The sequence below is a fragment of the Protopterus annectens genome, chromosome 5.part0 (assembly GCF_019279795.1).
Source record: "Protopterus annectens isolate FY-2018-M chromosome 5.part0, PAN1.0, whole genome shotgun sequence".
NCBI lineage: Eukaryota > Metazoa > Chordata > Ceratodontiformes > Protopteridae > Protopterus > Protopterus annectens.
Genome location: NC_056735.1, coordinates 699,414,006 through 699,435,924, shown reverse-complemented (window position 1 = coordinate 699,435,924; position 21,919 = coordinate 699,414,006). Strand labels below are relative to the sequence as shown.

General features: G+C 43.4%; 1 protein-coding gene across 7 annotated transcripts in view; it reads right to left on the bottom strand.

Moving 5' to 3' along the window:
• MSL3 (MSL complex subunit 3) overlaps positions 1–21,919 on the bottom strand; it is a 1,154,348-nt gene that overhangs the window by 992,208 nt on the left and 140,221 nt on the right. For 4 of the 7 annotated variants that reach the window (XM_044072547.1, XM_044072546.1, XM_044072551.1 and 1 more), the window contains one exon: positions 4,530–4,612. In XM_044072547.1, the coding sequence (XP_043928482.1) occupies positions 4,530–4,612 (83 nt within the window). Of the gene's footprint in view, positions 1–4,529; positions 4,613–14,744; positions 14,780–21,919 lie in introns of those variants that run through there. The other 3 variants (XM_044072545.1, XM_044072549.1, XM_044072548.1) reach the window with 1 other exon arrangement.

The following is a 21,919-nucleotide window of genomic DNA, read 5'->3' as shown; positions in this document are numbered from 1 at the left end:
AGAGAAATGTGTAACCCCCAAACGAATATTACAAAGAGCTAAAACGTGCAGATTTGGTGATTTAAGGGATGAGTTGATGAAAGAGAGACTTATGTGTGGTATTAAAGATGATGCTGAGAGAAATACTTTGCTTCGAGACAGTGATTTAACTTTGAATGAGGTCACTGAGACTTGTCAGATATATCAGGTCACAGAAAAGCACATAAAATATGCTTACAAATGAGAAATGCATGCTTCCAATATCTTCTAGTACTCATGTTGATAGTATGCAGCATGTGGCTAAAAGAAACAGGCCCAAGAACTTGGCAGCAACTGTGAACCCTGTAACAGTCACTGGGAAACTCTGAAACTTTCTAGCAAATGCCAGAGTGAGCACTATCTCAGTGAAACACAAGGGCGAGTCGGCAAACTCAAAGCATGTACCCTCGACTAGCCTCATAGTCAACTGCTGTAACTGTGGTGGTAATCATGTCTAAAAGAGAAAAATGCTTAGCTTTTAGTCAGCAAAGCCACAAATGCAGTAAGTAGAATCATTTCCAAAGATTTTGTAAATCAAAATAGCTACATTCTTTTACTAAGAGAGAACATTCAAAGAGGCACGTTGATCAACTGGAAAGCTGTGACCCTACTTTTTATGTTGATGGTGTGTCTGTACTTAATGAAACAGTCAATGCAGTAGATTTGTAGGCAATGAATGAAATATTTTGTACTGTTCGGATAAATGAAAGACCTATAGAGCTCAAAGCTGACACAGGTTCAAAGTGCAATGTTATGTCAGCAGAAACATTTGCTAGAGTATGTGCTGGTGAGAAGCTTGATTTTGCAGTGTGTGTGAAGCTTGTTGCTTATGGTGGTGAAGAAATTCAAACTGTAGGCTCAGTACTACTTTCATGTTACTCTGCTGGGAACGGCTATGACTTGCAATTTTACTTGGTCAAAAGGCCTCAGAGACAGTTTGAAAATGGGACTACTTTAATTTAACAAAGAAATAGACCATGTAAGCTTAAAAGACCACTGTTCTAATTTTGCCCAGTCTATTTTTCTACCTATGCTGATCTTTTCAAAGACAAACTAGGCCAACTCTCAGTTGTGTACTCTATGAAGTTAAGACCTCGTTGTCAGCCCAGTTGTCAGACCAGCCCGGAAAGTTCCAATAGCTATGCAGAACAGAGTCAAAATCAAGCTAGATAAAATGGTGCAGCAGGGCGTGATTTGTCCAGTTGATGAACCTATCTTCCATGGTCATAGCTCATAAGAAAAGCTCAGATGATATCAGAATATGTATTGATCCCAGAGATTTGAATAAAGCACTAAAAAAGACGTCATCATCCAATGCATATAAGTCAAAGAAGTCGCTGCTCTTATACCAAATGCCACTGTTTTTTCTAACTATAATGCAGAGAGTTCATTTTGACAAATTTTGCTTGACCAAAAATCTTCATTGCTAACCACTTTCAGTACTCCTTTTGGCAGGTACAGCTTTTTGAGAATACCACTTGGGATAAATTCTGCCAGTGAAGTCTTCCAGCGTGCCATGGAGCAAATTTTTTCTGGGTATCCATGTGGTATTATAGTAGATGATATTCTAGTAGGAGGCAATGGTGAAGCTGAGCATGGCAGAAACCTCAAGAAAGTTCTGGAAATAGCACGTGACATAAATCTTAAGCTGAATCCTCAAAAGTGCAAATTTACACTACGAGAAGTTAACTTATGTTGGTCATTTGTTTACCAGTTCAGGCTTATGACCAGATCCTTCAAAGCAAACAGCAATTCTTGAGATGCCAGCTCCAGACAATGTTTAACCCCTACAACATTTTCTTGGTGTGGTTAACTACCTAGGCAAGTTTATTCCAAACTTGAACCAACTTTCAGCACCGCTCAGAGTTGACACACAAAGATGCATCTTGGTCAAGGTCAAAACACCAGAGAGCATTTGATGCCCTGAAACAGAGAATTGCCAGTCCACCAACTCTTAGATACTATGATGTTCACCAACCACCTACTCTTTCTTGTGATGTTTCGAAATTTGGTCTTGGTGCATTCAAGAGGGTAGACCAGTGGCCTGTGCATCCAGAACGCTGATCCAAACTGAAATGCAGTATGCGCATATAGAGAAAGAACACTTGGCAATTGTGTTTGCATGCTTGAAGTTCCATGATTATATTTACTGTAGACCTATCCAGATTGCAACTGATCACCAACCTCTAGTCACTATTTTGAGAAAGCCTATGCATACAGCTCCTGCCAGATTACAACTCACGATGTTGAAATTGCAACTGTAAAAGTATAACTTCAATCTTGTCTACAAGAAAGGCTAACTTCTTTATCCTGCTGATACTTTATCCACATCACCCAGAAATACCACTGAACAGCTTGAAAATGAGACACTTTATTTTGAAATAACTGAAGTGAGAAATTCTTCTTCCACACATCTTGATGAGCTCAGACGTCATTACAGCCACAAATCCAGTTATACAGAAGCTCAACCACTTTATTAGTTGAGGATGGCTGTCAAAGTAATCTAGCTTACCAGATGACCAGCAACCTTATTTTCCTTACAGAGATGAGATTTTGTTTGATAATAGTACCATCACGAAATGTACAAAAATGATTGCTCCAAAATCCTTGCAACAGTATATTACTAATTTGCATAGTGGCCACCCAGGAACAGATTCTGCCAAAAGAAGGGTGATAGGATTAGTATTTTGGCCTATGTCAAAGGATATTGACAGAGTACTTCATCTTGTTCTGTATGTAATAGTACTAAGCCACATCAACAGAAAGAACCACATCAGCTAAACCAGATTCCTGAACTACCCTGGTTGACAGTAGCTAGAGACATTTTCAAGTGGAATGGTCAACATTACGTGGTGTTAATACACTCTTATTCAAACTGGTTCGAGACTGACCTACTTCCTAACCTAGCGTCCAGTACTGTCATTATTAAGATGAGGCATCATTTTGCAGTCCATAGTAGTCCAAAGTTATTTCTGATAATGGTAAACAGCTTGCAAGAAAGCAGTTCAAGAGATTTGCTGATAAGTGGGACTTTATTCATGTTACAAGTAGCCCTGAATATCCACAGTCAAATAATTTGGCAGAATGTGCAGTTCAAAGTGCGAAACAGTTACTAGAGAAGTCAAAACAAGACAATAGTGATGTTTTCTTGAATCTCAGAAATATTCCTTGTGATAAACATCTTGGTTCACCTGCAGAGAGACTTCTGTCAAGACAAACCAGAACCACATTACCAATTAGCAGTAATCTACTGGTTCCATGTGTCAAGAACAATCAGTGAAAGCCCATCTGTTGAAGAAGCACTTATCCCAGAAGTCCTATTTTGATAACACCAGCAAACCGCTCAATTCATTACGACAAGGGAAGATAGTGAGGATGCAGACAACAAAAGGTTTTGATTGGATTGGAGTCGTGAAAAGTGTGTGTCCAGAGCAGAGATCATACACTGTGAGATCACAATTAGTAGAGTTTAGGTGGAATTGGAAACATCTGGTCCAGGTGTCTGAGCCTGTATTGCAGTATCATACCTGTGAGAAAGACTCTAGATCTCAGAGTGAGTCATCCGGTGTTCCAGTTCCAGAGGACATTCCAGTAAATATCCCTGTTCCTGGAAAGAATCCTGAAACTGCTTGTTCACCAATGACTGCCCCTGTTGCTAAATCCAGTTCTGATTGCTATATCACTAGATCAGGTCGCATTTCCAGACCATGTTCCAGATACATGGCAACTTAGACATAGGTGGTGTGCTTATTTCTTATTTTCTGTATAACTGTATGTCTTTTTCAAATGTCATTTTAGTGTGAGCAATTCATTAAAGGGTGAGGATGTAGATCAATATGTATGTATGCCTTTAAGAAGCTTTCCATGGGCTTGCACATGTGTAGTAAGCTGCTGAGATGTAAGCATGCATGTCTGTGTAGCCTGTCAGTTAAACAGTTCATTTACATTTTGTACTGTTGCTATTCCATCCTGATGTGTTTCTATGTAATAAAGCATATAAACAAACTATCCTGCCTGTTGGTCTTGACTTATAACCAAGGACGAGCGACAGATATAATCTGCTACAGAAACTTTGCATGGACTGTTATCCAGCAGTGGAACATTCAGTCGGTAGGGTCTGCTGAACATATCCTCCAATCAATGTGAATTAACTTTCTCCCAAGTTAGCTATTAAACAACTGTAGTGTATACATGGGTAGGTCTGATACTTAAATATGTTTACGCAAGTGTAGCCCATGTTGTTCATCAACGCAAGTAAGCAAGAAAAGTAACATTTTAAAAATCAAAGCTAAAATGGGATCAAAACAGTGGGAAGCATACAGCCATAGGTACAAATAACAGATGCATATTAAAAAATCAAACCTGCGTTAATAAATGAGCATTTTCACACCATCTTCCTCCAACATTTAAAAGTGCAGTGCAATACACTACAGAATTAAAGCTTAAATCAGGATGAAGAAATAAAACAACAAAATACACTATCACTAATGAATACAACTGCAGAAACTTACAGTTTTCTTCATTCTCTAATTTCTCTTCTCCAGAATTAACTCCAGGCAACCTGCAGCGCCTCTTCTTTAACCCCTTTCTTCTCCTGAAAGGAGTTAAATATTTAGTATCTTATCATGTATTTCGTTATCACAATGGTATGCTTTCATTGAAGACCAAAATTACAGTAACACAAGGCAATACGTCTAAAACAATATTTATAGAGCTTTACAGTACCTCCTTTGAAGGACTACTTCAAACAATGCTAAATATCACAAACTCGCAACAGCTCAGTATTTTTACTATCCTATACACTAATCAAGTCTCTAATTCATGATGCTTACTCATATAAAAATAGCCAGAGTTTGATAAATAAAATATTACAAATAAAATAAAATATTACAACTTGACAATATGGTTAAATGTAAGGAACTCAGATTCTCTCCAGAGAAGAAAGATCCATAGACTACCTGTAAAGCCAATGGATATGTGGGGAAACTTTTCAAATATGAAATGAGCTTCTTTAATCAAAGTGTCAGTGAAAGGTCTCATATACGTCTTGAACTGCTGGAGTTCAGTGCTGCAACACATGGCTTTATTCCTACAATAATTTTACTAAATTTAAAGGGTTTAAGTGAGCCACTGATGTGCATGTATAACCGAGGGCCCTTTAGATAATGATGCACCCCATACGAATAATGCAGACAACAGCCTTATACCCTTAATTCAGTGATTCAAAAGAAGTTGCAAAGGATAACAGAGCTTGAAGAGAAGATGTGCACTGCTCAATGTTTCTTAACATAGAAAATACTACAGTATAGGTACAACTAGTATAATTTTGAGTAAGACTTATCAACTCAGAATCCAATATATATATATATATATATATATATATATATATATATATATATATATATATATATATATTAAATAATAAAAATAAAGGCAGAACACCAGAGAGATTAAAATGACCAGGATCTATATCCTATTAGGTCCCAACAGTATGCCCCAACCTCAAGTTTTCCTTTCCCAGTGAGTGTTATTTTCTCCCAGCAGAACTGTCAACTCTTTTTCCCACATTTTTACAGAGTCAAAAATGGTTCCCAGAATTCCACATAGTAAAAAAATGCATGATTTCCCAGTTTCTTACCCTCTGTGGCAACTCTATCCCAGTCAACTTCTTCAGTACACACCACACTTGGGCTGCAAGAAATCTCAAGATTTTCACATAAAAGTTAACTGCCAAAGAAACTGTACACAAAAGGACCTGCTTCTTCCCCACAATACTCATTTGGGTTGCAATGCCACAAAGGCTAAAAAATGTATGGCTTTTTCATGGTGTCTTGTCACAGACAGATGCATTCTTTCCTACTAGAGCTATAAACCAACTCAGCCTTTTGAAGTCCGAAGATGAAGAAACCTAACAAATGACTGACAGCAACTTCAGGGCCAAAACTAACAAGATTCACCGTTTAAAATGACTATATAATCAAAGGTATTTCTCTAAATTTCCAGAATTTTTTTTAAGAATGTGTAACACATATACTGGAAGCAAATGAGTGTGTCACTGCAGAGGAAGCACTGACGCTGTATTCATCCTAACTAAAAGGAATTGTGAACTGACAGCAGAAACCAAGGCATCATAATTTCAGTTGTACCTTTGCAGTACATCATCATTGGCAAAATTTAGCTTTTCAAGAAAACAAAACAAATCACAAAAGGATGTCTGTTCCCACAAAGATATTCAGGGTTAAGAAAATAAATGAAATACTTTTATGTAGGTAGTTTGAATTGTGTTGAACTTCAAGATAAGAGTTTCTTTATAAATGCTGCCCACAGTGGTCATTTAACTTAATTGCAATCTAAAATCTCCTGTACAACTGGGACTACAATGCTACATGAGACCATCTGGCTACTGGAAATGCAAACAAATTAGTAAGATATGCTAATAAATTAATAAATACAATAGGTTCCAGCTTTAGAAACCTGTGAATGACAGAGAAGAGAAACTATTTTTTCTAAATGCTTTTTCACTACATTCCCAACAACTATCAATCATTCAACCATTCTTCATTGATGAAGTATTTGTTCTTGGGAGAGGTGGTAATACCTGCACTAAGCAACAGCTGACTGGGGGTGGGTCCCGTACTGACATGGAGAAGTTTGTGCCCCTTACCTCATCTGCCAGTGAAGGCAAGACTACCCTCTTTACAAAGGCCAATACATCCTTCCCCTAAGTGCGCATGCTTCCACCCACATGGATATTGAGGGCAGCCATAACCTGCTTGTTAGATCACGCCCATTTCCTCATTTACACTTGCTGGTAGCAAATGCAATGCCAATGACCAGAACAGCCCATCTCCTGCCCCCAGGATAGATGAGCTGGCTTGGGCTGCCCACATCCATTCTCCCCTGCCTGGCGCATCTACAACCAGAGTCACCACTTGAACTCTGGTTCATCTAGGGAACAGTTGAGGCTTTATCACTATAGTCCACAAAGCCAACAAGAAAAAACAGCCAGTTATGCTGAGGAAAATTACATCTCTTCTTCATACCAAAGTAACAGCCGTAGTCATAAGGGTGTTGCTTAATTTGCTGGGGATACTTAAATAATGATCTTTGGCATAAAGCAAAACTCCCATTTACAAGCCATTTGCACAAATCTTGTTTACCATTTCTTTAGTCAAGACAAAAAGTGTTGCTTCACTGTGGCAGACATGCAGCAGTTTACTTATGCAAAATTTGTGAATCAATGGAAAAACGATAGGACGGGGGGGGGGGGGGGCAGCCACTAGGAATGAATCCCACACAGGCAGGTCCACACAATGGATTACAGCATTTGGAATGAATATGTGCAAGCTTTCTTTTAATAAGTCACAGACAGTCATAAGTATTAATGAATCAAAAATAAGAGAGAAATATTTTCCTCAATCTTCTGTTTTAAAAAGACAGACAACTTCAACTGTACTACTTTCTTATAATATAATATAATCCTAATTTTATGCTGCAAGGGGACAATCACCTGGCACCATTGCTTTAAGAAAGGCTAAATGTGGATACAACATTGAAATGCATACTGCAAACTTAACAGCAACTAAAATTAAAACACTTTCATGACACGCCCTACTTCCTAAATGGTTTTGAGAAAAGTCATTCTGAACTCCTAGCTTTTTCTGTGTCTTGCCCTTTAATACATTTTTTCTTCTCTCAGCACTATGGACAATGGCAAACAGACTCAGTAAGAAAGGGGAAAAAGAAGTCAAGTCTTATCATAATGTTCCATCTGTGTTGTAGATCTTTATTCATTCATTACTGTCAGGACTTCAGTTTCGTCCTCTGAACCGAAACCTCCGATACAAAGCTCGCGCCAGCCAAAAACTCTCAGCTACGACCTACCCACAATGCCCCTCTCATAGTCTCTTGAGATTGAGTTTGCCTGCCATTATAGTATAGATGTTAATAGTGATAGTAGGGGGCTCTGTCTGAGCAGATAACTTAAATAATAGGGAAATCCTAAAGTCCACCAGGAGTCCAGGCAGGGGGAAAGAGGGTGGGAAGTAATGAATGAATAAAGAGCTACAACACAGATGGAACGTTATGGTAAGATATAACTTCTTTATCTGATGTTGTAAATCTTTATTCATTCCTTACTGTTAGGAGCAAGTCCTCAGCTACTTGAGTCCTGGGTGGCCCTAAGGAAGGACATTCCTGTGCATCATAAAACCAGAAGATGCTCGTCCCCTGGAGGCGAAATCCAATTTGCAATGAGTGATAAAGATACAAGATCTTGCCCAAGTGGCTGCTGCGCAGATATCATCCATACAGGCTCTGGAATGAAAGGCCACTGAGGTAGCCATTGATCTAGTAGAGTGAGCCTTTATTTTGGAAGGTAAAGACACTTTGTTTTGATGGTAGATGAAAATAATGGCGTTTGAGCCAAGAAAATAAAGTCATTTTGGAAATAGGCTTACCCATTCTGGGTCCTGCAAAGGCCACAAACAATTGAACCGTTTTTCTGAAAGATTTAGTTCTGTCCAAGTAGAAATGAAATTGCATATGAACATCGAGGGTATGCAGAAAGTATTCCTTTCTAGTTAAATGGTGGGAAAAGAAAACCGGTAGGTCAAAAGATTGATTAATGGAAAAAACAGAAATGACCTTGGGCAAAAAGGAGGGGTCAGTACGTAGAGACACAAAAATCAAGTAAGGTCTCTTGACACTCAAGGTCTGCAACTCAGATATTCTTCTCACTAAGGTAAGGGCTACTAGAAGTAGAGTTTTCCAAGACAGAAACTTGATATCACAGGAGTTAGAAGGGTCAAATGGAGGACTTGTTAATGACTGAAGCAGCAACATGAAGTTCCATGGTTCTATAGGAGGGCTTGACAGGAGGTTTAATATGTAATACTCCTTTCATGAAGGTTTTGCACAGTCTGTGTGACATAGATGAATTGTCAATTCCATTGTGAAAGTTTGCAATAGCTGCTAAATGCTCTGTAATTGTCAATGCTGAAGCTCCTGCGTGCAACAGGGTAGTGAGGTATTGAAAGATCTTGTGAATAAGGCATGGAAAAGGGGTCTATGTTACGTTCTTTGGCCCATCTAGAGGACCTAGTCCATATACTGGAATAAATTTTTCTGGTGGACAGTTTGTGCAAAGCCAGAAGGATCTCGCGAACAGGGGATGAAATATTAGGTAGCCTGGCAATCATCGGAAGTGGAGAAACCAAGCTGTGAGCTTGAAGCTGTGGAGATTGGGGTGAATCAGTCCCAGAGGATGAGACAGCAGATCTTGGGATTGATCCAGGATCCACAGGCAGTGAATCAGGTGAGGCCATAGGAATGGGAACCAGACTTGACGGGGCCAATAAGGAGCAATGAGGATCACTTTGCTTCTCAACCTTTGAGCTTTCTGTAGAAACATCGGGATGAGGGGAAATGGGGGAAAGGCATACAGAAGACCCGGGGGCCAATCGTGTGTCACAGCATCCCTCGAGGACTCCCCCTGAGGGGGGGGGGGGTCAGGGCAAAATAGCTTCTGCATTTGTTGTTTAGGGGTGAAGCAAACAGGTCACAGCAAGGCCTGCCCCAACGGCAGAAGATCTGATCTGCTATTATTGGATTGACAGACCACTCGTGAGGCATCAAAATGTTCCTGCTCAGATTGTCTGCAATAAGACTGAAACTCCCGGGAACGTGCGTTGCTATGAGTAAGTGGTTGGAAGCCATCGCCCAATGCCAAATTCTCATGGCTTCCTGACACAGGGGGTAAGACCTTGTTCCACCTTGTTTGTTGATGTACCAGACGACTGACATGTTGTCCGATTGAATTGCAATGGTCCCTGAAGGAAGGAAGGGTTGTGTGGAACGCTTGCAATGCGAAGGGAACTGTCCTCAGTTCCAGGACATTTACATGCAAATTTGCCTCTATGGGGGACCAAGTGCCTTGGACTGTCTTTCCCTGGAAATGCCCCCCCCCCAACAGGGAAGTGTCCATGGTCACCATGGCCCTGGGCTGGGGGAGACAGAATGGTCGACACCAAAGATTTGTTTCTGGCTTCATCCACCATAGCATTTCTTTCTTGCAAAGATTTGTAAGGCGTATCATGTGGTCGAGTGGGTGGGTTAAGATTGACCATTGTGATGAAAGGAGCCACTGTAATAGTCTCATGTGCAACCTCGCCAGAGGTACTAAGGTAATGGTTGTTGCCATAGAGCCCAATAGTTGTAGTACAAGGCGTGCTGGTAAAAATGTCTGCGGGAGGAGGACTTGAATCTGGTTTCTTATTTTTGAAAGCCTGTGAAGAGGAAGGGAAGACTGACAGGATGTTGTGTCGAGGACAGCTTTAATGAATTCCAGTGCTCTTGTTGGAGACATGTGATGTGTCCATGTTGATCGTGACACCTACGCGAAGAGCAAGGCCTTGAGTGTGAGAGAGACTGAGAATGAGAAGATTCCTGGTCGTGGCAGTAAGGAGCCAATCGTCTAGATATGGAAACACCTGGAATCCTTGTAGTCGGAGATGAGCTACTATGACTGCTATACATGAGGTGAACACTCTGGGGGCTGTCAAGAGACTAAAAAACAGTACCCTGAACTGATAATGATTGGCTCCCTGCCGGAGGCAGAGAAATCTCTGGGAGCATTTGTCCATCTTTATGTGGTAAATACGTGTCCTGGAGGTCTATAGAGCACATCCAGTTGTCTTTCCCCAGAAAGGGAAGAATGGACTGTACTGTGATCATCCAGAATTTTTGAGGTTTGATAAATCAGTTTAGTAAGCCAACATCCAGGATTGGTCTCCAGTCCCCAGTCTTTTTTGGCACTAAAGTGAACCTCGAGTAAAAGCCGGATCCCCTTTGGTCTGGTGGGTCTGGTTGGATGACTCTTTTTTCTTAGCAGCTTTTCGATTTCTAAGGCTGCTGCCTCCCTCTGACTGGGTGGGACATTGGGGATTCATTTTACGGGTCTGGGAGTGAGGTTGAATGGGATAGGATAGCCTCAGGATATTATTCTCTGCACCCACGCATCCATTGTTATGAGTTGCCAGGCCTGTAGGTACAGAGAAAATTGGCCCCCGACTGCTTCCAGGGGAAAGCAATCGGGCCACTGTTCAGGAGCGATAGAAGTGTCGGCCTGCGAAGGAATCTCTAGCGCCCTGGTTGCGTGGACCCCCTTTCTGCCCCAAAAGGGGCGTCTTCCAGATGAGTTGCCGCCTCTGCCCCAGGGGGATTTCTCATCACGAGTGTCACGAAAAGATCCTTTGGGACTTCTTGAACCACAATTTTCCTCCCCTCCGATTCCTGGAGTAGGACCTCTGGGGGGGGGGGGGGTGGAAAAATATACGCCCACAGCAGACAAGGTTTTTCCATCCTTCTCACTATGTGAAAGTGTGTCTCTTACTTTGGGACCAAAAAGGAAAGATTCGTCAACAGGCGCGTTGACAAAGGAAGATTTAAAGGGGTCCTTGAAGTCACACAAACGGATCCAAGCATGCCATCGTATAACGATGCCCAATGCGGCTGCTCGAGCTGCCCCCTCGGTAGTGTGAGAAATCAAGTGCATTGAGGAGTTCGAGTTTGATTCCTAAGTAGCTAGCTGAGCGGCAACAGTATCATGCACCTCCTCAGGCAGTACCTCCACCAAAGAGGCAGACATTTCTGAAATTAGGTCTCTTTGGAGGCGAGTAAAGTGTGCCAGGTAATTCAGCGACTGAATGGCAAAGGTCGCTGAAGCGAAGGTCCGCTTCCCCCAGTCTGTCCATAGCCCAAGACTCCCTGTTCGGGCGATGAACAGTGGAACTATCTTCTGCCAGTTCCCTCGTGGTGGCTGCCACCGCCACGACCACGGAATCGACTACCAGCTGTTTGAACCAATTGGGTTGGTCTTCAGGAGTGGACACAATTTTATTTGGCCTCTGGGGGACGGGCTCTATGTTGTCCGGAGCCTTCCAGGCACGCTGCACAATGAGCTCATCTGCAGGTGGGGTCACTCAGGAAGTAGATGGTCAGGCACAGAAAGCCTGCAAGAACACAGATTCCTCTGAAGAAGGGTTGGAGATCTTTCCAGTCTCCCTCTGCTTGAGGATCTCGAGAATGTCTCCAAATGAGATGTCATCCGGGGGAGACCGTGGGGACCCTTCTCCCTCATCGCAATCGGTGTCCTCAGTGATGGATTCCTTAGAGGGGCATTGTGGGGTAGGTTTTAGCTGAGAGTTTTTGGCTGGCGCGAGCTTGGTATCGGCCATGTCGGTTCCGAAGACGGAACCAAAGTCCTAACAGTAAGGAATGAATGAAGATTTACAACATCAGATGTACAGTTGGGCAAGTAAACTTACATTAACAGTAGATGTTTGACTGATCACCACTGCAGTAGCCTTAGCTTCATGGGTTTTATCCTTCACAGAATATAACAACCAGCCAACATCTAAAACTATGAGGCACCTTCCATGCACCCAGAGAGTCACTCAGTTCGAGCAGAGCTGAAGACAGTTTTGAGCACCAAGGCCTTCACAGCTTTCTTCCCAACAGAGAGAGGGGTTGAACCCTGAAAGGACAATGCTAGGAACAAAAAATAAATATATAAAATAAAATAAAATGCCTACACTCTGGCATAAACACATAAAAAAACAAGGTGGATGGAGATAGGGTGCAATTACTGCAGCTGTGATCATTTGAACATCTACTGTTATGGCAAGTTTACTTGCACAACTGCACTATGTTTATCATATTGATAACTGCTGCAGTAGCCTTAACTATATTTATAGATTCTACCTCCCAAATGTAGTAAGCTAAGGTAAAGGGAACGGTCCCAGGAAAGCTTGATCTAGACCCAGAGAAGGAATAAAGTTAAAGTATGCAAAGAGGACAAAGTTGTTTGTAGAATCAACTATCTCCAATAAGCCACACAAGAAGCAAAAATGCTGGTAGAGTTGATATTGACCCTGCCTGGAATAGATTTGTTGTGGCAAATATAACAAAAAGTAATAGCCTTAGACAACCATTAGGAAATCTGCTCTGACACAGGTTGTCCCTCCTCACCTTCACAAGAAATGAAAAGTGATTCCAAAGATCTGAAAGGTATGCAGTAACATTCTTCTTATGCAACACCCTTTCAAAAACATTTTGACATGAGAATGCACTGGAAGACCATCCATGGGCAGACATGTTGAAATGGCAGATGAGTGAACCTTAATGGAGAAGAAAGGCTACAGAATAGTTAAGTCACACAAATATCGTAAAACAAGAGAACAACTAACCAAGAATGGGTGCTGGTTATGATATTGGCACCAAAGAGAAAACATTTACTAATGCACGATTTTCTAGTAGCAGGCTTTCTTGCCTCCAACAGTACCTGCTGCATATCCTCAGTAAACATGTGCCAAAGGGAATTAAGACCATATCATCCAAGCAGTCAACTGAAGTTGAGCGGGTTCAGGGTGTATATAACACCTGTTCTTGTGTCTAGTCTGTAAGGCAGCTTGTGATAACTGCCTTTGGCCATTTCCAAAAGAATGGGGAACTATGGTTGTCTGAGCCAACTAGGAGTCACCACAGTTATGTTGGGAGATTCCTACTGAATCTTAAGAAGGTACTTGGACATCAGGGAAAGGGTGGAAAAGCATACAGAAACATTCCTGTACAAAGGCACTGGTCTTCCAGGCATTCTTGTATACCATCCTGGAGCAAAATCTTGCAAGTTGATTGTTGACAGAGGAGGCAAACAGGTCTGCTTGAGGAGCTCCCCCCCCCCCTTGTGGATAAAAAAAAAACACAACTGTCTGAATTGCAACTTACTGTAATTCTATACTCCCTAAATGTAAACTATATATCCTTTTAATCTATGTATTTACTGTTGTGGAGCTTCTCCCCGAGCTTCCACTGAAAATGGGTTCCTAACCCAGTCAGACTTTCCCTCTTAACAAATGTAAAAATAAATAAATAAATAAATAATAAGGACCCCCCCCCAATCTCATTTCCATTCATGAGGGTCTGGCCTTGTCCTGCCCAGCTTGTCTGCTGCACAAATTTGCTCAGACAGAATGTATAATGCCTGTAGCGGAAGACTGTGCTGTGAAGCTATATCACAAGTTAAAATGGCTAGTTTGCAAAGGGTTATGATCTGATCTCCCCTTACTTGCTGATGTACCACATGACTGTGGTATTGTCTGTAACAACTTTAAGAGGTCCCAGGCAACAATGATGATTCAGTAACTTGAGTGCCTTGATCAGGACACATTTTTCATATTTATGTGCTTGCATCTGTCCTTTGTATCCCACACACCTTACACTTTCTGCTTGGGAAGCAGTTTCTGGAGGGATAAGTCACAGCCATTTGTGGTGACTAGCTGCTTTGGAAGAGGGAGGCAAAAGGGGAGACCAGGATTTAAGGATATTTGCAGTCTCCACCAAGTTATTTCTCTTCTAATATCCCAGCACTGGGATTTGAAAAGACAAAGGGTGCTGATTCTAGAACCAAAGCAACTTCTGATGACATTGCATCTTTCTCATGTGAAGTCTTGCCAGGGGCATCATGTGAACCATAGATGCCATTAGACCCAAAATTTTGAGGTACTCCATTGCTGTGACAAAAGTCAGACTTGAAAACTTTAGACATATATCTAGATAAACATATTTTTTTATGTGAAGGAAAAGTTCTATGAATTGAGGCTTCTGATAACCCAGGAACACAATCTTCTGTGAAGGAGTAAAAAAAAAATAAGACGTTATGTACTCACCATAACGTTCCATGTTGGTAGTCCATCTCACCCTTCATTTTTACATATGGGTTCGGAGCAACTCGGCCGATTTTCAAGCTCGAAGACTTCTGGTTGGCTCGTGGCTAAGCAGGTATCCCATGGTGCACCTGTGCAATCCTCAGATCTTGTTTGCTGCTCACTAGCAATAGAAAGAAATAGAAAAAACCCTTAACCAACAAACCAATACTAAAGAGTTGCCAACCAAGAAATTTACAATATTACCTCCAGATCTTCCAGGATGGGGGCAGGAGGGGGAGTCGGTAAAAATGAAGGGTGAGATGGACTACCAACATGGAACGTTATGGTGAGTACATAACTTCTTTCTGTTAGGTAGTACAATCTCGCCTTCATTTTTACATATGGGACAGCGTTCCTAGCACCTTATTCTTGGGTGGTTCATTGGAAGATATTCCTGAGCACCATGGAGCCAAAGGATGCTCTACCCCTAGAAGCCAAATCCAACTTATAATGAGTAATGAAGGTGTGAGGGGTAGCCCACGTAGCTGCTGCTCAGATATGATCAATTGGTACCCTGGCTTGGAAGGCTGCAGAGGTAGACAGAGACCTGGCAGAGTGAGCCTTGATCCTGTGGGGTAAGGTTCTGCCCTCTGAACTGTAGATGAAAGCTATGCAACTCGAAATCCAGTTAGACAATGTCACCTTAGAAACTGGTAAGCCCAATCTGGAATCAGACTGGTCTGACTTCTGAAATTGTTTGGTCCATTGCAAATAAAAACGCAGCTGTCTGTGAACATCCAACTGGTGAAAACGATATTCTGCTGCACTGCTATGATTGGGAAAAAAAAACTGGAAGCTCAATGGACTGGTTCAATGTGGCAGATGAACAAACTTTGGGAAGAAATGAAGGGTTGGTATGTAAGGAAACCCTGTCTTTATGAAACCCTAAATAAGGTGGCTTAATAGACAGGGCATGTAGCTCAGAAACATGTCTGGCTGATGTAATAGCTAACAAGAACACAGTCTTCCAAGACAAGTACTTTAAGGAAGCTGAATGACACGGTTCAAAGGGAGGGGACGTTAGTTTGGACAACACAAAATTTAAGTCCCAAGAAGCCACAGGTTCCTGTAAAGGTGGTCTCGGCAAGGTGGCTCCTCTCAATAAAGTTTTACATAACTTATGCGACATAAGGTTAACATTGGGAGATCCCAAATAAAAATGTGAAATAGCCGCCAACTGTACTTTTATGGTGGCTGCGGCAGATCCATACTGAAAAAGCTCCGAAAGGAATTCCAGAATTACAGGAACGGGAGCGGTGTAAGGATCCACTTTCATTTTCTGTGCCCAAATAGAGAACCTTTTCCACTTACTGTCATACAGCCTTCTGGTTGATGGTTTATGTGAGGATAAAAGAATATGAGACACTAATGACAAAACATCATGAAGCCTATCAGCCAAGCTGTCAGTTTGAGGGTGTGGAGAGAGGGGTGTAGCGAACCAGACATGTGGGTCAATAGATCTGGAACTGGGTCCAGGATCCAAGGATCGTCCAGGAGAAGAGGCTCGAGGAAAGGAAACCAGACCTGATGAGGCCAGTAAGGAGCAATGAGGATTAACTTGCTTCACAGTTGGTTGGCTTTCTGTATCACTTTGGGGATAAGAGGGAATGGAGGAAAGGCACAGAGAAGTCCCGTGGGCCAATCGTGTACGAGAGAGTCTCTGGGTGCTTCCCCCAGAGGGGGAATTAGGGAAAAATAACTGCTGCACTTGGCATTGACTGAACTGGCAAAAAGGTCGCAGCAAGGTTGTCCCCATTTTTGGAAAATCTGTTCCACTGTTTCCCGTTTCAGAGACCACTCGTGGGGCAGCAGGATTGCCCAGCTCAGCTTGTCGGCTATCATGCTGGTTGTCCCCGGAATGTGCGTTGCCACCAGAAAGTGCTGGGAAGAAATCACCCATTCCCAAACTTGCATGGCCTCTCGACAGAATGGGTAAGATCTGGTACCACCCTGTTTGTTGATATACTACACAACCGACATGTTGTCTGATTGTATCGCAATCGTCCCTGGAGGAAGAAGGTCCTGAAGTGCTTGCAATGCCAGAAGCACCGCTCTCATCTCCAGAACGTTGATATGCAGATGAGCCTCGTGTTCTTGTCATGTGCCATGGACAGTCCTGCCCAGATAATGGCCCCCCCACCCGACCTGGGAGGCATCCGTGGTCATAGTGGCAATGGGTTGGGGCAGGCACAAAGGGAGCTCCCGTGAACAAGTTGTTGGGGGCTATCCACCAACGAAGGTCCTTTTTGCATGATTCTGTCAGCAGAATACAGTGATTCAGCGGTAGATATTGGAACGACCACTGGGAGAACAGGTGCCATTGAAGGATTCTCATATGCAACCTGGCTAAAAGGTATTAACAGAATGGTGGAGGCCATCATTCCAAGAAGTTGAAGAATCCACTTTGCTTTGACCTTCCGAAGTGGGAGAAGTCAGTGAACTTGTGAGATGAGGTTTTGTGCTCTTTCGGCGGGAAGACGAACTGTCATATCCACCGAGTCTACCTCTGCGCCTATAAAAATCACAGATTGTGAGGGCAGTAATGCAGATTTTTCCCAATTTATGGAGATCCCTAGTTGAGCACAAAGCTGGATGGTGGTGTCCCCGTTTTGGAGAAGTAGATGCCTGGTGGGGGCAGTCAGGAGCCAGTCGTCCAAATACGTAAACACCTGGAATCCCTGACATCTCAGGTGAGCTGTCACTACTGCCATGCATTTGGTGAACACCCTGGGGGCTGTGGTGAGAACAAAGGACAGAGCACGGAAGTGCAGATACCTCCTTGATGCCTTGTCTATTTTTATATGGTAGTAGGCGTCTTTGAGATCTAGAGAGCACATCCAATAGTCTTTACCTAACAACAGGAGTATCGACTGCAGTGTTACCATCCAAAACTTGTCCTTTTTCAAGGATTCATTTAATCTGCTGAGGTCCAATATTGGCCTACATTCTCTGGTTCATTTTGGGACTAAAAAGAACCTGGAGTAAGTTCCGGATCCTATCTGGTCTGCTGGCACGGGCTGGATGACTCTTTTTGAGAGCAACTTGTTGATCTCTACAGTTGCCTGATCCCTGTGATTGGGTGGAACATCTGGGATCTTCTTGGGAACAAATGGTGGAAGGGAAAATGGTATGATATAGCCTCTGGTAACAACTCTTTGTACCCACTTGTCTTGGGTTATATTTAGCCAGGCTTCTAAATACAAAGAGATGCCACCCCCGACTGGCCCCAGAGAAACGCAGTCAGGCCCCACATCTGGAGTGCTAAGGCCACCCTCGAAAGGAACCAAGGCCTTGCTGATATTGCGGACCGCCCCTGCCTCTAGGGAGACGTCTACCATTCCCTCCTCCTCTGCCTCTGAAGGAGGATTCACTGTGTGTGTCTGGAAAGGCCCTCTGGGACTTTTTGCACCACATCTTACCTCCCCTTTGAACTTTGGGGTATGATCGAGAGGGAACGGTAAAACAGACTTCCACGGCAGAGAGAGTCTTTCCTTCCTGTTCACACAGAGTGAGTGTATCTTTCACCTTGGAACCAAACAAGGAGGAACCATCAAATGGGGAGTTGGTGAAGGTGGACTTAAACGGCTCTGCAAAATTACACAAGCGCATCCAAAAGCAACTCCTGAACCAGCTGCTCTGCTCGCTCCATCAGCCACATGAGATACGAGCCACATGCAGGAGTTAACTACAGAATTTAGGGTGGACAACTGAGCAGAGATCCTATCCGGGACTCCCTCAGGACAAGCACCCTGTATGGAATCTCCTAACTCCTTGAGGAGATCCCTCTGCAACCTCATGAAATGGGTCAGATAGTTCAAGGATCGAAGTGTAAAGGCCACTGAACTAAATACACGCTTCCCAAATCTGTCCACTGTCAAGACTCCTTGTTTGGCGGATAAACAGAGGAAGAAGTCTCCGCCAACTTTTTCTTCGTGGCTGCCGCCACTACCATGGCATCTACGGGGACGCCCTTACACAAGAATTTTTTTCCAGGAGGGGGAGACAGGAACTTATTTGGTCTTCTAAGTACTGGCTCCACGGCATCGGGAGTATCCCACACCTTCCGACTAACCAGATCCATTAGCTCGTCAAAAGGTGGAGACACCCAAGAGGCAGAGGGTTGAGACCCGAAAGCCTTCAGGTACACCGACTCCTCATCAGAACGGTTGACAGTGGGCCAGTCGCACCTCTGTTTAAGGATCTCTAGAATGTCCACAAAGGAGACATCATCAGAGGATGACTTAGGGGACCCCTCCGACTCACTGAGGTCAGTGTCTGATGTCAGAGACTCATCCGGGGAGTCAATATGCTTCCTCTTCAATACTCTCTTCCACGGGGGCTCCTCAATAGGACCTTCTGAGGATGCTCTGGAAGAGTGGGGGCCACCAGCTGGTGGCTCCTGAGGTTGTGGGTCTCTGCTGTCCCTGGAGAGAGTAGGGACTGAGACCGAAGTGGGAGCCCGGGGGGAAAAGTGCTTATACCACTGGCAGGGGCTGTAGATTGTAACAGCACACTCCTCATCACCTCAAAAGCAGATCTCTCTGGCTCCAAAGACCGTCCCCGCTCCGAAGAGACAAAGGACGGTGCCGGAGCCAGAGTCCTAGGCTCCGAGATAGATACAGGGTCCGAGCTCACCCTGGCAAATGCACTGAGAGGAAGGCTTGGAACTGACAAAGATCAATTCAAACCCTCCCCCTTGGTGCCGACAGAAGAGATTCGGTCACTGGAAATGACAGACGGAGCAGAGCGTGTCGGAGCCGAACTCAGCTCCAATGCAACAGCAAGGGGAGCCAGAACAGAGGGTTCCTCCGTTGGTAACAAGCACTCTGGCTCCGAAAAACCAACATGGCTCGGAGGAGGAATCACAGATGGAGACAAGACTGGTTTGAGTGGCTCCAGAGCTGATTGGGTCAGAGCCAACAAAAATTTAGGCAGGGCAGATGACTTGAGGAGTCTCAGTACTACCCTCTCCACATCTTCTTCCGAAAGACTCCTGGAAGAGCTGGAAGATGAGGTTGGGGATCTCGACCTAGCAGGCACTGGAGATTTGACCATCAAAGAGACTGGTAGGGACTCTACAGACCGGCTCCGAGAAGCAGAATCAACTATTTGCAAGGATTCAGCAGTCAGCACCGAAGTATCTGTGACCGACTCCAAAACCACAGTGCTCTCCGGCTACGAAGACGGACGAGTTGCGGAGGCAGGTTTTATTAATTTGGCAGGCGGCTCCAAAACACTAATCGGTGCCAGAGAGGGCCTTTTTGAACCTTTAGATTTTGAGTCAGATCTTGACTTCGAAGACTTAGACGAAGAAGCCGAAGAACCAGACAAAGCTTCCTCGAAGGTTGGCTTCAAAAGACTCCTGAGTATCAGTTTGTTCTTTCTCTCCTGCAACACTCTAGGAGAGAAAGCATGACAGAACAAACATGATTCTTGCAAATGGATGGCTCCCAAACAGAAGACACAGCTACTGTGGCCATCGGTCAAAGACATTTTCTGAGCACTTCATACATTTTTTAAACCCAGAGGGTTTGTGCTCCTTGCTATCCTTAGACATTGCAACACACAAGCAACCAGAAGGAAAGAGAAGAGAATGACTGAGGACTAGGTCCTCTAACTAAAACGGGCCTAGCCCTGCAGAAGAATTACAGGAGGACTAGGTCCTCTAAGTTAAACGGGCCTAGCCTAGTGTAAGATACAAAACTAGATTTCCCACTAAACAAAAGACAGATTCTTTCACACAGGAAAAATTTTTAAATAAAATACAGTGGAAGCAACATGAGGACTAGGTCCTCTAAGTTAAACGGGCCTAGCCCTGTGAAGAACCGGGTCTTCTAATTTAAACAGACCAAGAAGGCACGACACACACACAGACACACACACACAGACACACACACACAGACACACACACACAGACACACACACACACAGACACACACACACAGACACACACACACAGACACACACACACAGACACACACAGACACACACAGACACACACAGACACACACAGACACACACAGACACACACAGACACGCGCGCTCAAGGGTAGCAAATTAACAACTGTAAGAAATTAAGACTTTAGCGGGTCCCCGCTAAAGACCACCAGTCAACAATAATCGCTTGACAGGAAATAATCAATAGGAGCCCCTATTGATTAAAAACGGCGAACTCGCCAAACTAATTCTCTAGACAAGAAAACGCCACTGCGTCTAACTACTGATATACAGGAGAATACTACTACTAGTCACACGAGGCCACAAGGCAATTTAGGTAAATCCTAACTGTAAATAACAGGAAAAGGCGAAACCGCCAAAACTAACGATTTAGGTAAAGCGCAATTGCGCCTACTGGTACACAGGATACCACTAACATGGTCACACAAAACCACAAGACAATAAAGATAAAGCCCTACAATGTAAACATTCAATAACTATGTAAAAAGATATTAGAATAATAAAAACTGCAAAAAAACTTAGCCAGAGCCAAGAGAAGCACATTCAAACTCACTGACGCGGCAAACGAGATCTGGGGATTGCACTGGTGCACCATGGGATACCTGCTTAGCCACGAGCCAACCAGAAGTCTTTAAGCTTGAAAATCGGCCAAGTCGGAGCTGAGGATCGGCTCCGAACCCATATGCAAAAATGAAGGTGAGATTGGACTACCTAAAATGAAGAATTTTGAATGTTCTCTGGAAATCCCAGTTTGTGTGACAGATTTCTGACACTTCGAAAATGACTCTGCAAAGAACAGCAAGTTGTCTAAATAAGGAAAAGTACAGTTTTGTACCTACCATAAATGTAGATGTTTGAGTGCTAATACAGCTGCAGTCATAACAGATGGGTTCTCCTGCCATCAGGCGGGTCCTCGGTCGGCCGAATACCAAAGTCTAGGTCCGGCGTCGGTTGTCGTCGCTTCTTCCCTGACGTCAGTGCGACAGGGGTATAAAAGAACCAGCCGACGCCATTTTCTTCAGTTTTTCTTGCCCCAGATGTCAGGTTCCCCCAGAAGGAAGGCAAAACATAAATTTATGTAGTAAAGCAAATGCAATACAATCAAAAAAACAGTAGTTGCAAGCAAATACACCATAAAAGAATACCCCAATGAGGTTGTATGAGGAGGTGTTACCATA